Source organism: Mesocricetus auratus, unplaced genomic scaffold (assembly GCF_017639785.1).
Source record: "Mesocricetus auratus isolate SY011 unplaced genomic scaffold, BCM_Maur_2.0 Super-Scaffold_100004, whole genome shotgun sequence".
Lineage (NCBI taxonomy): Eukaryota > Metazoa > Chordata > Mammalia > Rodentia > Cricetidae > Mesocricetus > Mesocricetus auratus.
Window position 1 is genome coordinate 94,607,633 of NW_024429189.1, and position 24,530 is coordinate 94,632,162.

Below are 24,530 nucleotides of genomic sequence, written 5' to 3' on the forward strand. Positions count from 1 at the left end.
AGCCACTTTGAAATCCGTCATTCTCTCCTCCCAAACAGTTCCTGAGAAACTCTGATTTTTTCTTTGTTATTGACTCATGGCACCATCATTTGCCTCTTTGTTTCGCATGATTTATTGAAAACAGAACAATAAGCCCTTTGACTCTGGCTTCTGTCACTTTGCAAAGTGCTTCTGAGGTCATGCAGCTATGGCTGTGTATGCGTGTTTCTTCCTTTTCACTATGGAGTAGTGCAAGGCTCTATACGATCTGTTTGCACAGTAGCTGATTGCCGGACGTATGGATTGATACCTGTTTGGTGATTATGAATAAAGCTTCAATGGACATTTTCTAACAACTATTTGCACAGATAACTGTTTTGACTCATCTGTGTAAATACTGCAGAGTGGAATGACTAGCTTCCCTTGTGACTACATTCTGAATTTTTTAAGGAACAGCAAGACTCTTTCCAAAGTGGCCACAGCATCTTGTATCCATCCCAGCAATGACCGCCGGAGGCTGTGCGCCCTCGCTCACCCTCAGATTGCCAGTCTTACTCATTGCTGCCATAATGGGTGTGAAGTGGCATCCCACTGTGGGCTCGATTTGCATTTCTCAAACCATCTTTGTGTGTTTATTTTCCATTTTAGATACAGATGGGTGAAGATTGGCAAAGGTTTTGCCAATGTGTTTAAGTGGGTTTTCCTTTTCACGGTGTGTTTTTATAGCTGTGCTTTCTTTCCCACTCCACTTGTTTCTATTGCTGTCCATGTGTATGTGTGTGTGTGTGTATATATATATATATATATATGTATGTATATGTATGCCACTATGCTCATGATAGTTTTTGTAAAAGTCCATCATAAGTATGCGTTGCAAACATTCCTGCTAATCCATTATCAGACCTTTTGTAACAGTGTTATGTGAGAGAAAAGAATGTATTAATTAATGCTTTTCATATAGCTCATAGGCTTTTTGTCTAACCCAATGTGGCTAGGATTTTCCTCCTATGGTTTCTAAGTTCATATGAGTTTAACCCTGACACTTAGATCTGCACCTCACTTTTGCAAAGTGTAAGGTAAGGGATGAGGTTTGTTTGGGTTTGCATGGGGTGTGCACTTATCCTGCAAATGTTTGTTCAGAGCGTTGCTTTCTGTCTTCAATGACCTTGATGACTGTGGGTGTCTGGTTATATCCCTGGACTCCTGCCTTCTTCAGTTCCTCTGTATCCCAGTTTCAGATGGCTGTGCTTCCTGTCTCTTTATCAAGGTCTTTAAATCAGATCACATGACTCTTCCGAGGCTTTTCTTTCTCAAAATTGCTTTTGACTATTATTCTAGGTCTTCTGTTATCTTTATAGCTTTTGTAGCCATCTCACAATTTCCTACCAAGGCTGAAAGTCTTGGAATTTTGATGGGCACGGGTTGACACCACAGATCAGGATGAGAAGTGACAGTGTAGCACCATAAATGGTTCCCATCTGTGAACACAATAGCTCCTCCTTGCATTTAGGAGTCTTTGAAAATTTCTCTATGCAATATTTTTTGTTTTGTGTATAGGTTGTACATGTTTTATAAGTATTTCACATTTCTGATATTACCATGATACTTTTAAAAGATTTATTTTATTTTTATTTATGTATATGTGCCTGTGTGTATAACCATGCATGCATGGAGACCAGAGGTTGTGGTGGATCTCTCGGAGCTGGGGTTAAGGCAGTTGTAAGCTTCCCAGTACAGGCACTGAGATTTGAATTCAGATACCTGAGAGCAGCAAGTCCTCTTAACTACTGAGCCTTCTCTCCAGTTCCATAATGGGATTTTTATTCCACGTTTTTTATTGTCCATTGCTGGAATATGGACACAGGGTTGACTTGTGCCTTGTGACTTTGCTTAATTCTCTCATAAGGTCTAGAACCGTTATTATATATTACTTGGCATTTTCTTCATAGACAAGCATGTTTTTTTTCTTTTTTTTATTTTCCAGTTTAAATTTAGATAAGAAACAAGGTTGCTTCACAAATCAGTTTCAGGTCCCTCTCCCATTCCCTCCCCTCTTCCCGTGCCCTCCCCCCAACCCCCCCCCCGTTATCCCCTCATTCCCCCAGGGAGGGTGAGGCCCTCCATGGGGGTGTCCATAGTCTGTCATTTCATATAGGGCAGGGCCTAGACCCTTCCCCAAGAGTTCAGGGTGAGAGTGCACCTCACATTGTTCTATGGGAGTCCAAAGTCCGTGTGTATACTTGGGATGGGTACTGATCTGCTGCCCAAGGCTCAATAGATTCCCTAGGCCTCCTCATTGACACCCAGATTCAGGGGGTCTTGATCAGTCCCATGCTGGATTCCCAGGCTGATGCCTGGGATTCAAGAGTTAACCTTTGTCTGGTCAGCTGTTTCTGGGGGTTAAACCAGCCCAGTCTTAATCCCTTTGATCATCAGTCCTCCCTCTCTGTTACTGGCTTTCTTGAGTTCAGCTCAGTACTTAACCAAGGGAGTCTGCCTCTTCTTCGATCAGCCACTAAATGAAGTTTCTGTTTCCCAGACTCTCTGGCCATAGGATTGTAGGCTGGCACTCCCCAGATCTATGTCTAAAATCCATATATGAGAGAGTACATGCCATGTTTCTCTTTTTGTGACTAGGTTACCTCACTCAGGATGGTTTCTTCTAGTGTCATCCATTTGCCTGCAAATCTCATGATTCCATTATTTTTTTCTGCTGAATAGTACTCCATTGTGTAGATGTACCACATTTTCTCTATCCACTCTTCGGGTGAGGGACATCTAGGTTGCTTCCAAGTTCTGGCTATTACAAATAAAGCTGCTATGAACATAGTGGAACAGACATCTTTGTTGTATGAATGGGCGTCTTTTGGATATATGCCTAAGAGTGGAGTTGCTGGGTCTTGTGGTAGGTTTATTCCCATTTTTCTGAGGAATCTCCATACTGATTTCCAAAGTGGCTGAACAAGTTGGCACTACCACCAGCAATGGAGGAGTGTCCCCCTTTCACCACATCCTCTCCAGCATAAATTGTCATTGGTATTTTTGATTTTAGCCATTCTGACAGGAGTGAGATGGTATCTCAGAGTTGTTTTGATTTGCATTTCCCGGATGGCTAAGGATGTTGAGCACTTTCTCAAATGCCTCTCAGCCATTTTAGACTCCTCTATTGAAAACTCTCTATTTAGTTCTGCAGCCCACTTTTTAATAGGGTCCTTTGGTGTTTTGGAGATTTGCTTCTTGAGTTTTCTGTAAATTTTGGAGATCAGCCCTCTGTCAGATGTGGGATTAGTGAATATTTTTTCCCATTCTGTGGGCTGCCTTTTTGTCTTGCTGACTGTGTCCTTTGCCTTACAGAAGCTTCTCAGTTTCAGTAGGTCCTATTTATTAATTGTTGATCTCACTGTCTGTGCTACTGGTGTTATGTTCAGGAAGCTGTCTCCTGTACCAATTCGTTCAAGGGTACCACCCACTTTCTCTTCTAAGAGGTTCAGTGTGGCTGGATTTATGTTGAGGTCTTTGATCCATTTGGACTTAAGTTTTGTGCATGGCGATAAACATGGATCGATCCGCATTCTTCTGCATGCCAGTCTCCAGTTATGCCAGCACCATTTGTTGAAGATGCTTTCTTTATTCCATTGTATATTTTTAGCTTCTTTGTCAAAGATCAGATGTTCATACGTGTGTGGGTTAATACCCGGGTTTTCAATTCGATTCCATTGGTCTACCTGTCTATTTTTGTGCCAATACCAAGCTGTTGTCAGGACTATAGCTCTGTAATAGAGCTTGAAGTCAGGGATGGTGATGCCTCCGGACGTTGCCTTGTTGAACAGGGTTTTTAATATCAAGGATTTTGCTCATTCCTTTCATCTTTTTTCTTGCCTTGTTGCCCTGGCTAGCTCCTCCAGCACCATGTGAGGAGAGTGGTGATGGCAGACAACTTTGTCATCCTTTTCAGAGAGAAAAAAATAATTTATTATTTCACCATTTAATATGATGTTAGCTGAGGGCGTTTTTTTCTTTTAAATTTCTTATTCATTTTACATACCAATCACAGTTCCCCCTCTTTCTCCTCCCCGTACTTCTCACAACACACTCCATCCACTCTTCACAAAGGGTAAGCCCTCCCATGGGGAGTCAACAAAGCCTGGCACATTAAGTTCAGGCAGGTTCAAATGTCTCCCCCCCCCACACACCGCATCTAGGCAGAACAAGGCATCCCTTCATAGGGAATGCACTCCAGAAAGCCAGTTCGTGCACCAGGGATAGATAGATCCTGGTCCCACTGCCAGGGGTTCCCCAAGCAGATCAGGCTACGCGATGGTCACCCACATGCAGAGGTTCTAAATCTATAAGGAATTGTTTCTAACTGGCTGTATTGCTGCTGAAATCTGTTTGGGGAGATTTCTAGAAATGAAAGGGGAACAGGCATCCTCTACCCTGTGATCATCCACCACAAGGAAGGCGTTTCTTCGAGTCTTCAGCTCTGTATTTTGATGTTGCTATGGGTAGACACTTGAAGGATGGGCTGCTGTTTACTGGCATGTGGTCACCTGTGGTCACATGAGTTGTACAAGTGGGAAGGGCAGAGCTTCAGGTACTTTCCCTAGGACCATTGGGAGGCAGTGCAGTCCCTAGATAGGAACCTTTGAAGTCTGTGTGCCCGGTTCCTACTCTACTCTGCAACGTTAGGCAAATTGTTCAGCTTCCCTGGGTCACCATCTTCCGCCATGAAATGAAAATATCAGCAAACACCTGAAGGCTTCTGAAGATTACATAAGTGAGCAAATACAATGAAATGCTTACCACAGTGCCTGTTGCCTGGTGCATTGTAAGGACTCTGTTTGGATGTGCCAAGTTTAAACTCAGGTTTTCAGCAGCTGCTTACTGCCTCAGATGAAGGACAACTGACACTTTAAAAGACGTTTTACCTGAAACCTCCCACACAGGTGCTTAGGCAGGAAGGTTGATTTCCTTTGTTTTGTAACATTGCTTGTATGGTAAAGACTGTTCAAAATAACCTGCGTCTCCAGACAACCTGTTACACCTGTGGGCAGTGACATTCTCGGAGCTGATGCCAGTATACAGGGTAGGGGTCTCAGGAGCCCACTGGGTGCCATGGAGGGGACCCACTGGGTGCCATGGAGGGGACCCGCTGTTCCCTTGAATTGACCTTTCCCTCTTCCTCCTGCTCTTTGAGGTGGCAAAGAAGCCTCTGACAGCTTTCCAGTGAGTTATCTGTCTCTTTTTCTGTTGCTCAGGCCAGTGAAAAACTTACAACCCTATGTCATGTCATACTGCCTTTAAATAGTGTCCTCAATTCTGTTTGGACCATCTGCACAGTGGGTTTTTCTTCCCACTGCCTCCTGTGTGCTCTTCAGGATCGCCTAGCCCCGGCGTTATTCTGTAAGATGATGGATACGTAGTGCTTACAGACCTTTGGGAACTTCCAGAAACTTCCAGAAATTCTGTGAATGTTCCACAAAGGGCTCAAGAGAGTCACCAGTCTCTGCCCTGCCATGAGAGTTAGAATACGGACAGCAGCTCGGGGCATCTGTCCTTCCCTGGATTGTCACGTGATGCCCTGTCAGATGTGGAGCTGGAGAGTCACGTGACCCGGCTCTCCTGACTGCGCCCACAGCCCCAGGTCTTCATATGAATTATACATGGCAGAGGCTTTCTGCAGAACTGTTTTTCCACTAGCGTACAAAGCACCGTTGGAGGAGTCATCAGACAGTGAGAGCACCAGGCCCCACAGAGGCCACAAAGCTGGTTACTTTCCAGCTAAGAGGCCTGTCAGCTTGGGGGTGACACAAATGGGAAGTCCATACATCAAGTGTGACTTTCTATTTGAGTCTTCGTTCCTTGAGAACACACACACAATCACTGAAAGTTTAATATCAAATCATTCAGTTTCTGAAATGAAGAGAGAGGAGGAGGAACAAAGAAACGGTCAGCAGTGCCAAATTTAACTCTCCTCTCCGGCTGGATAAGACATGCCTCAGGCGCCATGCACAGGAGACCCACACAAGGTGGTTCATTTGAGTAATGTTACTTGGTAGGTGCCAGAGAAGTAATTCACACAGACAGGCTGTGGCCACTGTTTCCACGATTCTGTGCATTTCTCACATGGCTCAGACATGGAGACCACTAGACACTAACTTGTGAGACCTTACAGGTCTGCAGGAGGCCACTCCCAGTGACAGTGGAAGCAAGGAGGGAGAGGCAGCTCACACTGAGAATTGTATCTAAATAGTTTGTCACCCAAGGCTGAACCTATGCTATGACTTTGCTAACAGACAGTGCTAGACTGTCCCCTAAGTTCATCTCTGTACCTGTAGACTAGTACACCTATCGTACCTCACGAGAGCAGTTTCTTCAGACAGTGGCTGGTGTTTAACACAGAAACTCACAACTGATCAGGGTGCAGAGGATAAATGTCTGTGGAGTTCTCAGCCACGAATGGAACATCTGTATTACTGTCTCCATGCCCACAAAGTTTCAGGAACCGTGGCTGAAGGTGGGGAGGGCTGGCGTGACATGGCAGAACCAGGGCATGAACTCCCAGCAGCTGTGGCTGCCTGCACTGGTCAAGCCACTCGGTATTCCTGGAGGGGAGGGGGCCTCAGGAGCCCCACTCCTGCCCGGGGAGCTGTAGACAGTTAATGCCTTCTGGGGGAGGGAGAGTCAATTTCCTTTAAGGGTAATGGCACCAGGTAGGTTGACCACACTATAGTGAGTGGCCCCACACTCATTGACAGTACAAATTGAGTTGGGGGCATCAAGTTGGGGTGGGGAGGGCTAGGGTGAGGACTAGAGGGTAAAAATATGTATGAAAATTGTCACAGATTTAATAAACATATTAAACATAAAAAGAATTGTTAGTTACAAGTGGGGCATCTGTATTACTCCCCCTCCCAAATCTCTGGGGTCATTGCAGGAGAGGGGACAAAATATTGTAAAAGACAGAGGTGGTGGGTGACTGCAAGGAAAGAGTACTTTCTGTATCAGCTGGCACTTAGGAGCTCGAGGTGGTTGTTACAGCACAAGGCCCATGCAAGCTCAAGCCAGACAAGACCCGCTGTGAGAGGGGAACGGGGCATGAGGTCCCATCCCTACCGAGGGCCCGTTGGTAACTGGTAGCAGCTGGGAGAGGGAGCGTTTTCTTCAAGGTGACCCTACACCCAAGAGAATTTGAGCAACACAAATTTGACTGGATGGGCTTTAAAAGTGGGTAGTTAGGAAAGTGGGGGTAAACTGCAGAGGAGTTGGGGAGAGCCAAATACACTGTATAAAATTCTCAAAGAACTGATTAAAGTATTATTTTAAAAATTCTTCAGGAAGTGAATGATCCTGTGCCAACTGTCTTACCGTGTTTGGGTATGTGCCTGGGTCACTCGCATTATTCTCTGTTTTCTGGTGCTGAGGGTTGACCATCACAAACACATCAAACAAGTGCTCCACCACTAGGCCACATTTCCTGTCCTCTTTCTACTTATTTATTTATTTAGAGACAGGATCTCCTCACTAAGTTGCCAAGGCTGGCCTGGCCATGAACTTTCAGTCCCCTGCCTCAGCCTCCTGAGCAACTGTACCACAAGGCTCACCTAGAATTGTTCCTTGAACATATGTTGCCTCCTAAGAGTCAGGTTTAACTAGACACATGCTTGATGTGTGAGGACTTAAAACACATACACAAACACACACAGAGATGCACACACACATAGGGTTACACACACACACACACACACACACACACACACACACACACACACACACACACGAGACACCCTGGACACCATCAGGACATTCATTCTGTTCACAAGTTGCTGTCACAGGTCATGCGGTGAGCCTCTCAGTGACTTCACAATGCCCATGTTTATGTTGTATTGACCGTTTGGACATGTGCTGGGCTGGTTAGTAAAGGCCTATAAAAGCCTAGGTAGTTGGGAGGCTGGGCCAGGAATATCACCAGTTTCAGCCCACCATGGACAACTCAGTGAGGCTCTGTCTCAGGATATAAAGTAAGCAGAGGGTAATGCTGGGTGCCATCATTCAGTGCATGGTATAGTGCTTGGCTAGTATGCAGGAGGCCCTGGTTTCAATCCCCAGCACCCTCCCCTCTCAAACACACACAGACCCAAAAAAAACGAAAGAAAGAGGAAATTTTCACATTCATTTTTCTCTGAATAGCATTCATGGATGTTTTCTCCCATCATTTGGCAGGTGGTAACCAAGAAGGGGGATTTCTTCAGTGCCTGGAACTCCTGTATGCACCATATCATCTCACTGTCTCTGGCACACATTCACAGAGGTGAGTTGACTCTTGCTGAATGTTCATGGTTGGGTGGCTCAGGGCCCTGAAGACCATCGGGGAGCACACTCTGTAGAAGGGAAGTTTTGCCACTAGTCTGAGCCTCCTGCTAGATGTAGGACCCTAAGTCCCTTCAAGAGACTTGAAGCCTATTGTAACTCAACTCCCTGTTTATTAAGAAAACCAACCAGACAGACAGCCCACAGGACACACTTACCAGAGAGGAGATGCTTTGTACACATCATTCCCCCCAGGCCCTTGTCCAACAACATCTGGATTCCTGAATAAATAAATAGGGGGAGACTACATACACTAAATAAAAGCAAGCCTGATAAACAGCCACTATCTGAAGAGGCTGAGCCCTGTCCCAGCTGTTACACCCTGTCCTCAAATTTAGGAGCGGTGTCAATCCACAGTCCCTGATTTTCAACCAAGGACAGTTTTACCCTCAAAGGAGTGTTTGGGCATGTTTGAAGATATTTGGGTTGTTTAACGTGGACACTGTTATTGACAGGTGGCGGGTAGAAGCTAAAATATCATTAAATGTCCTCTACCTCTCATGCCAGTACCCAGTAATCCAGTATGTAAGTAGCACTGAGACTAAGAATATTCACTTTGGTCTAAAGACACTAAAATAACACAAGAAAATGAAACATTAAATATTTGGATCCATGATTTCCTATCACTGAAATTATGTAATATCTGGAATCATTTCATTCATGACATGTCACTGTGTGAGGGAAAGGTATTGAAAGAGAAAGGCCAGGCTCTCACCAAGCATGCTGGCTGTGTGGGGCTTCCATCACATGGGGCCACTGATGGTCACACAGAACACGGTCAGCCATGTTGGTTCCCCAGCACAACTGCAGAGCCCTCGTTCCTGGTGCTTCTCATCCATAGGAGGGAATTCCTCGGTGGATCTGTTAAGAGTCAGGGCAGGTATTGTGGCCATCAACCCAGGAGTGAATATGTTTAACTCAACTTCCCAGCCTGTCCACCACTCTCTCTCTCTCCAACCAGCATACTCTAAAAAGAACAGAGTATGCCATGGGATTCTGTGCCATGTTTCAGTAGCTTCAGGGATGCCCAGCATCTCACTCAGAGCTGAACTAGAGGGAATGCCTCCAGCTCAAATGAAGCCTGGCTTCTTCCCTCCTCTGGAGGCCAGCTCTGGGGACCTTGTGTGTTATAAAGAATGTCATAATTCAGAGCTAGCGAGCACAGGCTGGAATGAGGATGCGACAGGAACACAGGTGGACCACCTGCTTCTTTTCTCTGTGAAGAACCTTCTACCTTCTGCCCCTTGGGAGAAGGAGGAGGAGCTAGGGAGGGACAGTGAGGATGGGGAACGGGAGAAACTTTCACACTCCACGAGTTACTAAGAGACAGGATTGGGTTCCCTCATTTGGAGATCCAGAAATTTTGTCTGTATACCCTAAAGTGTGTTGACTGTGGGGAAACTGACTCGTGGTAACGGAACTTAGAAAAGATTGGTATAAGCTGAGTGGTGGTGGAGCATGTCTTCCCCAGGCTGAGTGGTGGTGGAGCATGTCTTCCCCAGCACTTGGGAGGCTGAGGCAGGCAGATCTCTGTCTGGTCTACAGAGCAAGTTCCTGGACAGGCTCCAAAGTTACACAGAGAAACACTGTCTCAAAAAACAAACAAACAAACAAAGGAAATGATTGGTATAAACATCAGAATGCCTGTTTATTCAAGTCAAAACCCAACTGCCAGGGTCATCTGCAAGTTACCCGTGTGGAATTACATAGTAGCTGAGGGTGCAGCATTCACAGCCATCTGCATAGCTCACGCCTTCGAGGCTGCCGATCTGAGAATCCACTGTCAGCTGCCAGGGATCCTGTAGGTCACAGGCTGTCCCTGCACTATCTTGCTACCCTTGGCTCCAGACTCATTTACTTAAGAAATTTGTTTAAGCCAGCTTCTTCTATTGGAGGTTTCATTTGTTTTTCCCCATACTTGTTGATTTGGCTGAAACACGCAGGAACACAAAGCACCCCCCCAGCCCCTCCACACCCTAGTTGAAGGCAGGTATGTCTCAGACCTCCTCATCCACAGCATGCAACATGTGTTGAACTCATTCTTGGAGGTACAAGCCCAGGTGCTGGGGATCTTCCCTCTGGGCCCCTGTGTACTGACCACAGATACTGTCTATCCCAAAACCCAGGTCTAAGGTGAAGGCATGGGGAGCCTTTGACCCCCCACACACATAGTCACATCTCTGAATAGCCATCCGCCAGCTTTTCATCTGGAGCCGCATGGTTCACAGTAGAGGCAGGGCTGTGAGTCTCCAGTGACTGCACACTGCAAGTGTAGCTGAGCTTGGTGTGAGGACTGAGAACATGGGCTCTGGGAGCTGGCTGTCTGAGTTCATGTCTGCCCTTCCACCAGCTCTGTGGCTACAAGCAAGTCACCCAATCTCTCATTTACAGAGACTGTGTGACTATAGCAAAGAGTAATCCAGATGATCCCCTGCAGTCCTTGTCCTCACGTCTGACTCATTCTACGTAATGAAAAGAAAAATGTCTTTAATCACTATCCTATTAAAAAAACCCTCAGTTCCTGTAAATGAAGTAGATCCTGTCCCTCAAGAGGAAGTTAAACAAGTTGAGTGGTAATGTTTGAGGTCTGAATGCCAGGAAGAAGCATTGAAGATCTGCTGTCACCCAGCACTAAAGAAATCCAATCCATTTTGAACTGTCAATTGGCTTATAACAACAATAACAAGAACAAAAGTAATTTTCAGGAAATTACCCCTCATGTTTAAGACCAGATACAAAGTTCTTAGGTGTATAAGAAATAAAATTAATTTGATGACAGTGTTTGGGTAAGTCAGTAAAAATTTGAAATAGAAAACTCTATCTGTAGTGCAAAAGTCTAGGAGCTGGGGAGATGGCTTCATGATTAAGAATGCTTACTGTGCACACATGAGGATTTATGCAACTGGGTGTGGCTGCATGTCCTTGACTCCCAGTGCCTTGGTGGACAGTGCCAGGAGGATCCCTGGGGCTTGTGGGCTGCTTGCCTGTCTCCACGTTCATTGAGATACCCGTCGTAAGCGACTAAAGTGGGGGATGATGAAGCAAGACACCCGACATTCTCCTCTGGCCTCTGCATGCACATGTGCACACGCCCCTGTGCCTACACCACACACACAAACAAAACAGTGCGTGCAATGGGAAGGTTTGAACAGATAGGCATGCAGAGGTCCTGAAGACGGAGGAGCACTAAGCCTTTGGCAGCCAGGAAGATCTGGCCCAAACGTTGCCGCATCCACATCCTGTCGCTCTCTAGCAGAGGTCTCCAGGGGAAGGGACAAGAGCTCAGAGAGCCCAGGTCTTTGCTGACCTGCACCAATGTTGCCTGCGGACACTTTTTGAAGGAAGAGCCTACAGAAGTGAAGAGGGGAGATCAGTCTGTTAAAGCTCAAACCTTAGCATCTCCCCAGACAGAAATGAACTCAGAATCAAGCCACTTTTATTAGGAACAAATGGGGAGGAAAAGCCTTCTGGAATCCATATCAGTTTGTCACCTGAAGACTAGGGAAAACTAGGCTTGAGATAAAAATGTTAAGCAGTCTCTGGTGGTTTCTGGAGTGGGCTGCAACCATTACAGTGATGAATTGGTATTTTTCTGTGATGCACATATTTATCTTGCCCCAGAAAGAGCAGCTCTGAAACCTTACAGTATCTAAGCCCCTAAGGGTGTACCCATTCCAGGCAAAAAAAGAAAGCAAGCATTCATTAAAGAAATGGCATCATCCGTTCTTCCCGGCTCTGCGCAGAGCTGTCTATGATGTCTCTCAAAGTTGGTGAGCTTTGTGTAGCAGGAAGCCCCTTTCTACTTCTTAATAAAGTGCCGGATAATTTTGAATGTCCGTGTTAAGGGCAGGTTGTAATTATAATTAGAACACAGAATGCCGTGGGGTTCTGCCTACTGAGAATTAATTTCAGATTCCTTTCAAGGACATGTGTGTTTTGAAATGAGGCTTTCTTTGTTAATAAAAACATGATAGCATGCATTATTTAAAACTGTGTTGTGTTTCGCCTATTAGTGCTGATTCCAATATTCTTCATGGGGTTAGTGTTGTCTCCCCAGTTGGGAATGGCGTTAGTCTTTGGACAAATTGCATTTGCCTTGTTTAGGGTAAGCTTGCATTCACTTCTATGAAATTATGAAAATAAAATTTCTACCTCCTTGAATGCCTTTTAACATTATGGAAGCACCGAAATGCCACCTCTTCAACTGGAAATTCTGTGTGGATCTAGGAACTTATCACCCTTTACAACTAAAGTGTCACCCCATGCCACTGTCAGCCCTTTCAGTGAAAGACCAGATTGTCCTTCGTTAGACCCAGAGGTTTCATCTTACTGTTTGAATAACAGGATTTGTGCAGTGTTTTGTTGTTCCTGACAGAGTTTGAAGGATGGAGGAGTATGTCAGAGGGGAGAATTCAAGGCCCTGTGCCAGCTGGGACAGTGAATTCCTTCTCTTGCCACTCAACTTGGTAGCACAAACTTTACCACAGTGACCTATGTAGCTTCAATGTGTCTCCGTTTCTTTACCTCTTGCTGTCGATAAAATACCTTGACAAAGACATCTCAAGGGAAATAGGTTAATTCTGGCTCGCAGTTCAAGAACACAGTCCAGCAGTTCATCGTGGTGGCGAAGTCAAGGCAGGAGCTGGAATCAGCTGCCTGCTCCACATCCACAGTCGAGAACGGAACACAAGCTGCTACTCAGCTCCGCCTCTTTGTCTCTGTGGTCCAGGCATTGAGAGCTTTTCCCACCTCAACCGCCATGAAGGTAATTCCACAGAGGGACTACACAAGGCCCGTCTCCCAGAGGACACCAGATTTTGTCTAGTTGACAGTTACAGTAACCATCACACCAATGAGATCCAAGTGGCTCCAGGGAGGGAGTCCTCAGTATGGCTGTATCTGATCATGGCTTCTCTGTGTGTCTGTTCCCATCAAACACACACAGTGGGGCTGGCCAGGGGCCTAGGCTGCTGAGAAAGGGCAGGTGTAATTGGCTGACAGGTCTCTGCAGATACAGCCTCTTGGAGGCCCTGGGAAGGGAAGGAATGAACTAAATTTGTCCCCCTTGCCCAGTCAGGCATTCAACTCAGACCCATGAATGCGTTCTGTGAGCAAAAGGTGCTTCTGAGGATGGAGGGTTCACATGTTACAAGGTCTACAATGGCAGGCTGGAGGAGCAGTTACTCACTCTATGAGAGCTCAGGAAGTCCTGGGCCCCTGGGTCTCTCCCACTCAAAATCAGAAAAGCCCAGAAGGTGGCAATGTGGTAGGAAAGAGCAAGAGCCCACCGTCTCACAAAAATACCCAGCGGGGAGAGCCATGAAGAAAGCCCAGGGCAAGCCCCTTTCATGGAATCCATCCTAAATGGGAGCATGAGGCAGGTTGTGCTCTTCAAAAAGAACACGATAAAGGGCCGGAGAGATGGCTCAGTGGTTAAAGGCACTTGCGGCTCTCCCATTTTCCTGCTCAAATCACTTGTACCCTGCTATTCTCCTCTCCACTGCCCCCAGCCCCTGCTGTGTCAATGGTCCCTTATTATTTTTCTGTTTTTTTGCAGTTACTCCAGGCTATGCATGCACATCTGGAGATTTGGAAGGAGCATTGCCAGCCTAGATGGGAAATTTTCGTTTAAACTATATATGTTTACTTATACAATGACTCTGCATTTTAGGAAGATATTTAATATTATGATTCCTTTTAACTTTTATTTCCAGACACCTTTACTGCTATTTTACCTTTTTGTCTCTCCCCGGATAGAAACCTCCCTTTTTCCATTTTCCTGCTCAAATCACTTGTACCCTGCTATTCTCCTCTCCACTGCCCCCAGCCCCTGCTGTGTCAATGGTCCCTTATTATTTTTCTGGTTTTTTGCAGTTACTCCAGGCTATGCATGCACATCTGGAGATTTGGAACTAGGAGCTCTGGATGAGAGAGAATATGTGACATTTGTCTTTCTGGGTCTGGGTTATGTTCTTTCCATCCATGTAGCTTCAAGGCCCGTGCTTCCATTTTTCTTTACTGCTGAATAGTATTCAGTAGTGTAAATGGAATTTTCATTATCTTTTTATCTGTTGAAGGACTTTCAAGTTGGTTCCATTTCCTTGCCAATATATAAGGCTGAGCAAGTGTCTGTGGAGTCCTCTGTGCACATGCTGAAGGGTGGCACATCTGGGTCACATGGTGTCTGGCTGCTCAAATCTTCCCTCCCTGGTTTTGAAATATGCTCCTGCCCCTTTGATTCCCACCCTGTGATTTAAAAATTATACCTTGTACAGTAAACTGCAAAGATCTGTGTCAGCATTCTGGGCTGAATATAAGTAAATACATGGGGCGGGGCGGGGCAGGGGGGAAGGGGGAGCAGAGTCATCTCAAAATAATTAGTATCCATTAGTATCCATGTTGATGGAGGGAAATGTAAAAGAGTAAAACAAAATAGATGGTTTTGTTTCCATTAGCATCAGGTTTAAGAAGACGACCTTCAGGGGACAGGAGAACTCCTGGAGTCCTTTGGCCAGCCAGACTAGCCCAGTCAGTGAGCTCCAAGCTTAAGGACAAAAATATAAGGTGACAATCAATAGAAGAAGAAACCAGCCATCAACCTCTGGCTGCAACATGCATGCACACCTTCATGTATGTACAAATACATATACAGTACATTCAAAATCTTTTAAAAAAGATTAAGACTTCTACACCAGCAATAGAAATAGATGTGCAGAAGCTTTTGTCTTGCCATGGCAATTCTGGATGCGATGGTATATTCAAAAGCTATTGCCCTATAGTGCACTGTAAAGTTAGACATATTTGTGAGGAACACACACTCAAACATGAGTTTTAAAGGGCAGCATATTCTAGTCTCCAAAACACTTAGCAAATAACCTTTGGGTTCACATGAGCCACCCACACAAAAACCAAAATGAACTAGACAGAAAAAAAATCGCAAAAGCAACTGTCTGTTGACAACCAGATTTTCTTTCAGCCCTTGAGTTTCGTCTATAAATAATCTGTGTGTTTCGAGTCTGACCGTTGTCTTCGGTGGCCCCTCCTGACATGTTCTCAGTTCAGTGTGTCTTAAAGCAAATATTAAATGTGTAAATCATGGAAACTATTATGTTTTTAGAGGGGAGCTGTTGGAGATAGGTGCTTTTTAGATACCTAGAGTGTCAAAATGAAACATTAAGATGATGCATTTCTTTCTTTGGAGCATCTGTTTATCTTTTGTAAGATCTTGAGCTTGATAAATCACCAGAGATAAAAACTTCATTTTTAACTTATTGTAGATCCCAAATGCCAAGAGGGAAAATAGTGCTGCGTCTCCACTCCATGAATTTACCTCTCTCCCTGCTGATGACTTACAGGGTTTTATTTGCAGAGAAAACATAATGCTCTGTTGACTGGAAAATGGTGGCTTTTGCTCAGGAACCTGAGAACCGAAGGGAAAAAAAGAGAAACATAAATTGACAGATATGATAATTTAACATGTTTTAATATCTGTCTAATGTGGCATAGGAGTATTACATAGGGAAAAGACCGCAAGATAATTTAAAGCAAAGTTTTAAGAATCTTTTAGTTTTATTTTCAATCTGTGCATATATGTGAGTTCTGTGTGAGTGTGTACCACATGTGTGCAGGCACCAAAGGAGCCCAGAGGTGTCGGATCCCTGGAGCTGGAGCTATGGGTGTTTGTGAATCACCGGACATGAATCCTCAGAACTGAACTTGGGTCATCTACAGTAACACCAAGGGCTTTTAACTAATGATCTCTCTATATAATGTAAAGTGAGGTTTTTACCAGAATTTTATCTTCCTCTGTCGACCCTTAAAACCTCTGAACAGATGTAGCAGAATGGATATTAGATACTTGATAGGGATGTGATTTTTAGATTAATCCAAATAACTGATGAAGGTATCTTTGGAGATATATAGATAGATGACGTATATGTTATATTCATCACATACACACACACATACACACACACACACACACACACACACACACAGAGAGAGAGAGAGAGAGAGAGAGAGAGAGAGAGAGAGAGAGAGAGAGAGAGAGAGGAGAGTTTTGTATCTCAAAATCACTCCAAAATTCTCTCTTGATTGGCGGTCTGGCTAATCAATAGATTCCCACAGATTTTATGTGCATATATGAATATTCGTATATATCCACGAGGATCACACAGAAATACAGAGATGACTTCTCAGCAGCTTTTACTGTGAATGTGAGGGTCAAAGGACATGACTCATAAATGAGTCCATCAAAATGGCATGGCATGAGTGTTCAAACTGACCGTGGCTCCATGTGTAGAGCAGTCCCTGCTGCAGTGAATACCCCCACTATCTTGCCTTGCTCTTAGTTTATTGTTCTTCATCCTGAGCAGGTCGAGACACATTTAATTGCATGCCAACCCATTCTAGGCCTCAGGCACACAGTGAGCTTTTCTGATAACTGCCACAAACAGCCGTTTCAGGAGACGGCTTCTGTCTTAGACTTCAGAGCTCCTAAAGTCCCCATAGTACATGACCGGTGGCATCTGTGAGCAGGTGACCTCACTTCGCCCTTCTCTCTCCTCTCGAGAGAAGCATGAAAGTCATGATAAGGAGCTTAATTGAGGCATTGCCTCCTACCAGGGAATTAGGATGACCAATGTTCTGGAGTTTTAAGCCTCCTATTTTCTCACTGCAACAGATACACAAAGAACTGGTCTTTAGACCAGGAAGTTATTCCACCTGAATGAAGAATCTGCTTACTGTATCAAAGGGTTGAAGTCCATCTTGGCAGGGAAGGGATGGCAGGGAAGGTCTTTCCAGGGGGTCAGGAGTGTGTGGCAGAAGCTGTTCTCACCACAACCGACCAAGAATCAGAGAATAGGGTGGGGAGGCAGGGCCAGGAATCACCCCTAATGGTTTGGTTCCTTCAGCTAGACCCAACTCCAAACATTTCTAGAATTTTCCAAAATAGCACCTGGGGACCAAGTATTTAAACAGAGGTCTCTGGGAAACATTTCAGATTTAAATCATAAGCCTCTGGCCACCCACGCAGGGTTCGTGCAGTCATGAAAGAACCTGGGGTAGCCTGCTGATTTGCCCAGTTGGGTGGGCAAGTCTGCAGTGTTCACATGTATGCTCACCTGGGATGACTGCCAGCCGAGCAGCAGTGAAGGCAAGCAGTGTGAAGCCAGCCCTCAGTCCAGCAGTGAGAGGAAAACCTAGACAGGTTAGACAACAAAAGTCTTAGTCCCTGTTACAAGAAGAGGACTGAAGTCAGGGATGCTGGGGGATTATACATACGTCTTTAAAAGTGAAATGATAATTCAAAACCACATTCGAGGAAGAAAGTCTGTGCTCTACTGCTTATTTAGGTAAAAAAACAAAAAAGGGCACGCACGCAGCACACCTTTGATGAGAGGCTGGCCATGGGTACAGAGAAGAGGGGGATACTTTACAGAAACTGTAAGATGCCCAGAAACATTAATACCAATTAAAGCATGTTTTGTAAGCCACCTTATGCTTCCCTTAACCATTCCATCCGAGAAGACTGGTTGAGGAAAGATGACTAAATACATTTGGGGAGTCTGGTGTTTGCTTGCGTCAACATTTGGGGTCATATCATGTTTTCACCACACAGTGAACTAATACATGGAGATCACTATAGAAGAGGATGGTTGAAAGTTGACAACAAAGATACCCTAACAGTTGGGATTCTCTTCATGAAGTCCCTGGAATGGGGATAATGTGTAGTCTCTCAGGGTGGCTCACACAGTGACTGAACCCAGGACTTTCTGGTGGTCCCCATGGAGGTTGGCTGACTAGTGATCCTGTGATCTCTCCAGCCGACAGTGGGGAAGTCACTGCACACAGATCCCAGCCCATGCAGTGGACAGGTGGGGAAAGCCACATGTCCCCAAGCAAGCATGGCTAGCATGCCATTTCTTCGGCCTTAACCACAGGTTCCACATGGATGTGCTGGCAGTCACCTTTCTCTTTCTTCCCTTTCAGTGGCACTAGAGCAGTTCTCACTGGCAGTGAGGCGCTGTCCCGACAGGGAGGACCAGGCTTTGCTAATGAAGGTAGGTTATCAGATAACTCTCCTAGCATCCTGATTGCCCAGAGGAGAGTGCTGGTTTTTTTTTTTTCAAACGGGAGTAAATTTATCATCTCTGAATTTTGTGCTCCATGGGGATATGCTTGTCAGTGGCTGGCAGGAGGGTGGCTGGTTAATGAGCACAACCACTGTCTGTGGAACACAGAAGTGACAGGAAAGTGGGTGTCAACGAGTAGCAGGGAGTCTACATGAATCTCGGTGGATTTGGTTGGTTTTATTTAAACTTACCTGACAGTCCCAATTCTTTTAGCAGATTTATGAGACTTGGCCAAATTCCACGTCTCCAACTATATTTTCTAATTAAGACAAAAGATCCCACACCTTCCCAGTTGGCCCTGTCTTCCCTTTCACCACCAGAGGAAATGCCACACAAAATAGACCACTCATGTCAACCACTGAGACAGTCAACTCATGTCATAGGTTCTTTGTCCTTGAGTTGAAAAGAAACTCCATTCCTTCTCGGGAACAATCATTTTATTCCTTCCCAGATGGCATGGACAGAGGTGTGGTATAACCTATATTTAGATTGTGCGTCTAGGTGAGCCTGAAGAGGTCAGGCAAGCAGCCTGCGTGATTTTAATAAAAACTGACTGGAGGCCGAAAGTGGCCCACCAAGGTAGACACACACATATTTCCACTGATGACTAAGCCTCCTGTTGTCACCTAGCAATGTACAGACTGACATTGAACACCAATGTTTCCATGATGTCATTTCCATTCTGTGCCATCAGGAAACCCTATGTACCAGGAGTTGCATTTCTTTACCTAAATACTGTCTATTTACCAGGTGTCTTGGACTTGAGAAATGGGTGGGAAAAAATAGGATGACACTCTAAGGGATTTTCAACTCATTTGCCTAAGGTGTGATATTTTTGGTCAGTCTATTTTTTTGTTTGTTTGCTTTTTAAACTTTCAGTGTTTTTTTTTTTATAATAAGGAAGGGATGCTGATTCCAAGTGTTGGGTTGGTCTGGGAGACCTGGATTATCTGAGACCAGGTCGTATAAAGCAGTGACTTAGCGTGATATATCCAAACATATGAGCTCGCTCGCTAGTCTGAGGTCTCCCACACTGGTTTCATTCCCCGCTCTGAGCTGCAGTCCTCAACCCATCTGTTCATGTACAGGTTGGCTTCCTGTGACCTTGAAGCAGCCTTGGGTCACAGACACTCACCTTTTAGCTGGCACTCATTCACTGTTCAAAATGCAGAGGCCTCACCCTCTTCCTTTGCATTCTGTTGGTGTCTTTTCCCATCTGCTCTTTCCTTCCCCTCTCCATGCGTGGTCACCCTGGCCCCTCTTCAGGGGGAGAAACTCCTGGGCCCCACTCCATCCTGCTGGTGAAGCTCATGTGGACATCCCAGAGGCAGTGTGGTTTAGAGACCAGAGTCACTAAGCTCGGGAGCCCATACCACCAGGCCAGCTTCTAATCGCCCTTGTGGTTACAATGTCCATGTCCCTTTCTAGATTTCTTCTGCTCTAAGACAAGTAGGTGAAAACAGAAGCAAGCTGAAGGCCCCTCCTCCCAAGCTGCCTCCTGTTGCCTCTCATGCTGGCCTGGCTTCCCTAGTCCATTTAGCAACAAACATTTGAATGTGGGAGAAAAATCAAGCTTTCCCTAGATGTTCTGGGATGTGTGTACCTCTGTGCATTTTGTGTTTTCCCTGGTGTTTCTTCAGTCTGTGTGACCACAGTAACAGAGAGAGATGTCTGTGGCTGTTTTTACAGTGTCTCAGAGATAATTGAGCAGGCCTCATCAAAGGAGGTTTACTGAACAAAACTGTGTGCTCAGCTAACATCTACCAAAACTACTTTGTGATTTTTTTCAAGAGATTGAGGTTTCTTTCATGTCACCTATGAGAGGCCACCATGTGGGTGTGACAGGAATGTGTAGGATTCTTTGTGGATATGTGTAAAAAAGCAGTAGGTGGTTTTGAACACACTTGATCAGTTGTCCATTTTGTGTTCGCTCTAGGGTACTTTGGAGTTTATTGTAGTAAAGTGTGTGTGTGTGTGTGTGTTTGTAGTTGAGAATTTCAATAACATATTTTGACATTCATCTCCCTCCTGCAACTCCTTCCAAGTCCATACCCCTTCTTTACCCCCCCTACTTTATGCTCCCCAGTAAAATCCATCAAGTCCAGTTTGTGCTGCCCAAATATTCCTGCAAGTGTGGCCCTACACTGAAATGTGGCCAGCTTACAAGGGTCTACTCCCTTAGAAAAACAACTGACTTCTTCTCCCAGCAGCTATCAGTTGCCAGTAGCTCCTTGGCTAGGGGGTAGGGCTTTGCGCCCAACTCCCCTCTTCGTGTTGGGATTTGGTTTGGGTTTGCACAGGTCTTGTACATGCTGTCACAACCACTGTCCTGATATGTCCAGAAGACACTGTTTTAGTGAGGTCATCCACTCTCTAGTTCTTACAGTCTTTCTGCAGTCTCTTACTACAGTGATCTCTGAGCCTTGAAAGGAGGAAGTGTAGTATACATGTTGCATTCAGGGCTGAGGACTCCAAAGTCATTCTCTGCACCTTGGCCAGCTGTGGGTCTTTGTGTTAATCACCACCTATTGTGAAATAGAAGCTTCTCTGATGAAGGTTGAGGATGCATTGATCTGTATGTTTAGTTATAAGTCATTAGAAGTCAGATTAACACTATGTCCCTTTAGCAGAATAATAATAATAAATTCTCACCTAGTGCCTGTAACCTGTGTAGCCATGGGCTCTGGGCTCATTATCAGGACAAGTATGGGCTTCAACTTATGGACAAGGGCTTAAATCCAATCAGAAAGTGGTTGGTTACTTCCATAATGTTCCTGCCACTGTTGCACCATTGGGTGTGTCTTACCAAGCTAATCATTACTGTAGCTTGCAAGATTCACAGCTAGATAACATTGGTGATTACTTTTCTCCTCCAATAGTGTATATAGAACCTTTGAGAATGAGAAAATCTAGCCAGTATGGATGAAGCTTCCATGTTAGTCCAGCTTGATTCTTCCATATTCATCTTCACAGTTGTGGCTGATGTCTTTAGCAATGGGGTCTTTCTATTGAGTTCTGGAGTTTGACCAAGAGTATTAGAGACAGTCTGTAATATTTGAGGTCTGTGGGACCTCACTGGACAACAACTCCAAAATAACTAGCCCATTTCTAGCACTGGGTTTTTTTATTTGTAAGACAGTGTGTCTAGTAGGGACATCATCACTCTGTTTTGGAATAACTCTATTTTAACTCATTTTATGAATGTTTGTATATATACATATATATGTATATATGTCTGTATATGAAGCTTCTAGAGTAGTAGGTTTCTTTTTTTTGAGTAGTAGGTTTCTATATGAGTTATTTGAAAGGATCCTAGTGTTATTTATCCTTCCCCATAATCCCTCCTCTACCCTGCCCTCTCTTCTCCTACCCCAATTTAACACTTCCTATTCATTATTCCCTTTCATAAATTTCAAAATTCAATTTCGCCTCATGGAAATTTGTTGGAGGCCAAAAGCAACAATAACAAAACCACAAATATTTACCTGTTGGGGGAGACTGTGGCCAAGAAGGCGAGGTTCCCAGGATAACACTCATTCACTGCACTTGGGATTTACTGAGCCTTCTAATTTCTCCAAATTTGGGAAACTCGACTGTATAATTTGTGGCAATGTAGGAGTGTACTTTAACACACACATGTAGGCGCACACACACACACACACACACACACACACACACACACACGCACAGACACGCGGGGCAGCGGCTTGGACCAAACATATTACATTTCTATTCATGTTGTTGATTTCCACTCTGTTCAACACAACTGTAACCAGAGGTTAGGGGCTTTAGTCTAACCTGTGAAGGTGTTCCTTACACGAACCTCCAAGAAGATAGAAGAGATGAGCACAGAGAAGCTGTAGCTACACCGAATTCAAATTCCCCTGAAAGAAGCAGAAGTGGTGGATGGGCTCCACATGGTCAACGCCAGAATAAGCAAGAGGGGCAGGAAAGTCAAGACCTCTGGATCCTTTAGCTTCTCCCCGTGCAGCCCTCTGTGGTAAGAGACCTATGGATAAGCCCTGCTCCCGCTGCCTCCGTCCAGCTCCTTAAGAGCCACCCAGGAAGCCAGGCTTTGATGGATACAAGATACGGTCGTGACTGGCTCGGTGTTCTGTCTTTCTGCTTTGTCACTCACTTTTTCCTCTGTGCCATCAGATGTGTAAGAAACTCTGCCATGGGCCAGAACGAGAAGGGGCAGCTGTTCAGACCAGAACACGGTGGTCTGGATGCAGATGATCGCCATGAGGTCAATCTCTGCTCTGCTGCCTGCTGTCTAGCCGTGCCTCCATCGAGAGTCATAGCATCCTCTTCCCCTGGCTTCCACTGTTTCATACTGGCACATCATGGAGTTTCTTTCCCATCCGAGGGTGCCATAAGGCAGAGGAGAGTGACTCTGTGGCTCGGTTTTTCCCACATGCCAACTAGGATCAAGGCTAGCAATAATTTATTTAACACTCTTCCCACCACTTCAGCCTTGAAAGGTCTGGGAATGGGGCCCTGAGTGGAGAGCTGGGGTGGAAGGGGCTTGCCACCTTTCCCCACCACTATCAGAACAGAGAAAATGCTTAGATTCCATAAATCACTTGCTTCTCCTAGCTGCTGCTTTATTGCCCCCTCTTGCTCACCTGTCTCTTTATCAGTTTGGGATCCTGACTACGTTAGTCCTTGCAGGCCATGGTGGCCACTATCCTAGAAAGCCTTCTACTCGTGGCTCCTTGTACCGCTCTCTGGGGCTCCAGGTCTCACCCGGGCTCCCAGCCTCACATCTGAGCAAGTCTATACTCACCCCCGTCCCTTCTTTAGTCTCTTATCACACTCTTCCCCTTCAATGGCCTCAAAATGATGGGATGGTAAATGGCTTTTCTCTGTCCTGAAGCTGCCACCAGGCCCCATTTGACCCATGCACACCCTGCCAATGTGTGGTTGGACATGGTTATAGCCTGGGATGCCAAATGTGCTTCAGAGAGAATCCACACGGCCCTCCCCACTGCACTCTTTCCTTCAGGCCCCGACAAGTCAACTCAGGTGTCCTACATCTCATTGTCTAGATTCATTTCTGTATTGAATTCCACCCTGTCTTTGGAAAGGGATGATTGCAGAATCTGTCATCCAAACCTGGATTTTTTTGGCAAGTAAAAGGGACCACCATTAGAAATTTAACTTGGATAACAAGCATAAGCCATGACTGACCTGGACAAGCCAGGGTATCTGGGCCTTTGTCTTTCTCAGTCAAGCTCAAACCCCTTGCTGTTATAGTTTAAACACAAAATGTCACCTACAGACTCATGTTTGAAACCCCTGATCCCCAGGTAAAGGCACTATTTGTGGAAGCTATGGATCCTTCAGGAGGTTAGATTTACTTGGGGGAACTGGGTGAGAGGCTTTAATGGTTATAGCCTGGCTCCTGGTTCTGTGCACTCTCTGCTTCCTATGATGTGATCAGGCACTACCACACCCTCCCACTGCCATGAATGCTGCCATGATTTCCCTACCATGATGAACTGAAATCCTTGAAAAGCACGAGGCATAAGCCTTTCCTCTTAGATAGCTTCTGTTGGGTATTTCAGTCACAGCATCATGTAAGTAACTAATACTTCTCTCAATTATATAGTTCTACTTTGCCTCTCCTGCCTCTCTCGTGGTGCCTGTGAAGACTCTTCTGTCCCCATTCCCACCAGTCTCCTGGTGACATCTATGTTTGGACCCTCATGCTCTAGTCTGACAGCTACCCCTCCTCACTTTGTTCTTGCCCCTCATGGAGTTTCCTAATACCTGATAGCATTTGTTTTCCGTCTGGGAAATCAGGAGCCTCCCTGGGACTAAAACCTCTCAAGGCTTCCACCTTCCAGACCTCCAGACCTCCAGACCTCCCTTGGATAAGTAGGATGCTCATGGGACAGTGGCTCTTCCAGGAGTTGCCACTGCTCCCCAGTTCAGGAGACAAGAGCTAGTGCTAGGGGATCCTTGAAGCAAAGCAGTAGAGTAGAGCTTCCCCAGCTGGTGAGGTGGAGTGAAGATCCAGAATGTTCCCCACACTAAAGC

At 45.4% G+C, this 24,530-nt stretch overlaps 1 protein-coding gene and 1 non-coding gene across 4 annotated transcripts in view; both read left to right on the top strand.

The window, feature by feature from the left end:
• Nucleotides 1-24,530, top strand: part of Acoxl (acyl-CoA oxidase like) — a 317,884-nt gene that overhangs the window by 247,589 nt on the left and 45,765 nt on the right. For all 3 annotated transcript variants that reach the window (XM_040746264.1, XM_040746263.1, XM_040746265.1), the window contains exons 16-17: nt 8,203-8,290; nt 18,343-18,413. In XM_040746264.1, the coding sequence (XP_040602198.1) occupies nt 8,203-8,290; nt 18,343-18,413 (159 nt within the window). The remainder of the gene's footprint in view (nt 1-8,202; nt 8,291-18,342; nt 18,414-24,530) is intronic.
• Nucleotides 21,963-22,124, top strand: LOC121140616. Its single transcript, XR_005877539.1, has one exon. It is a non-coding gene; the product is annotated as a U1 spliceosomal RNA (small nuclear RNA).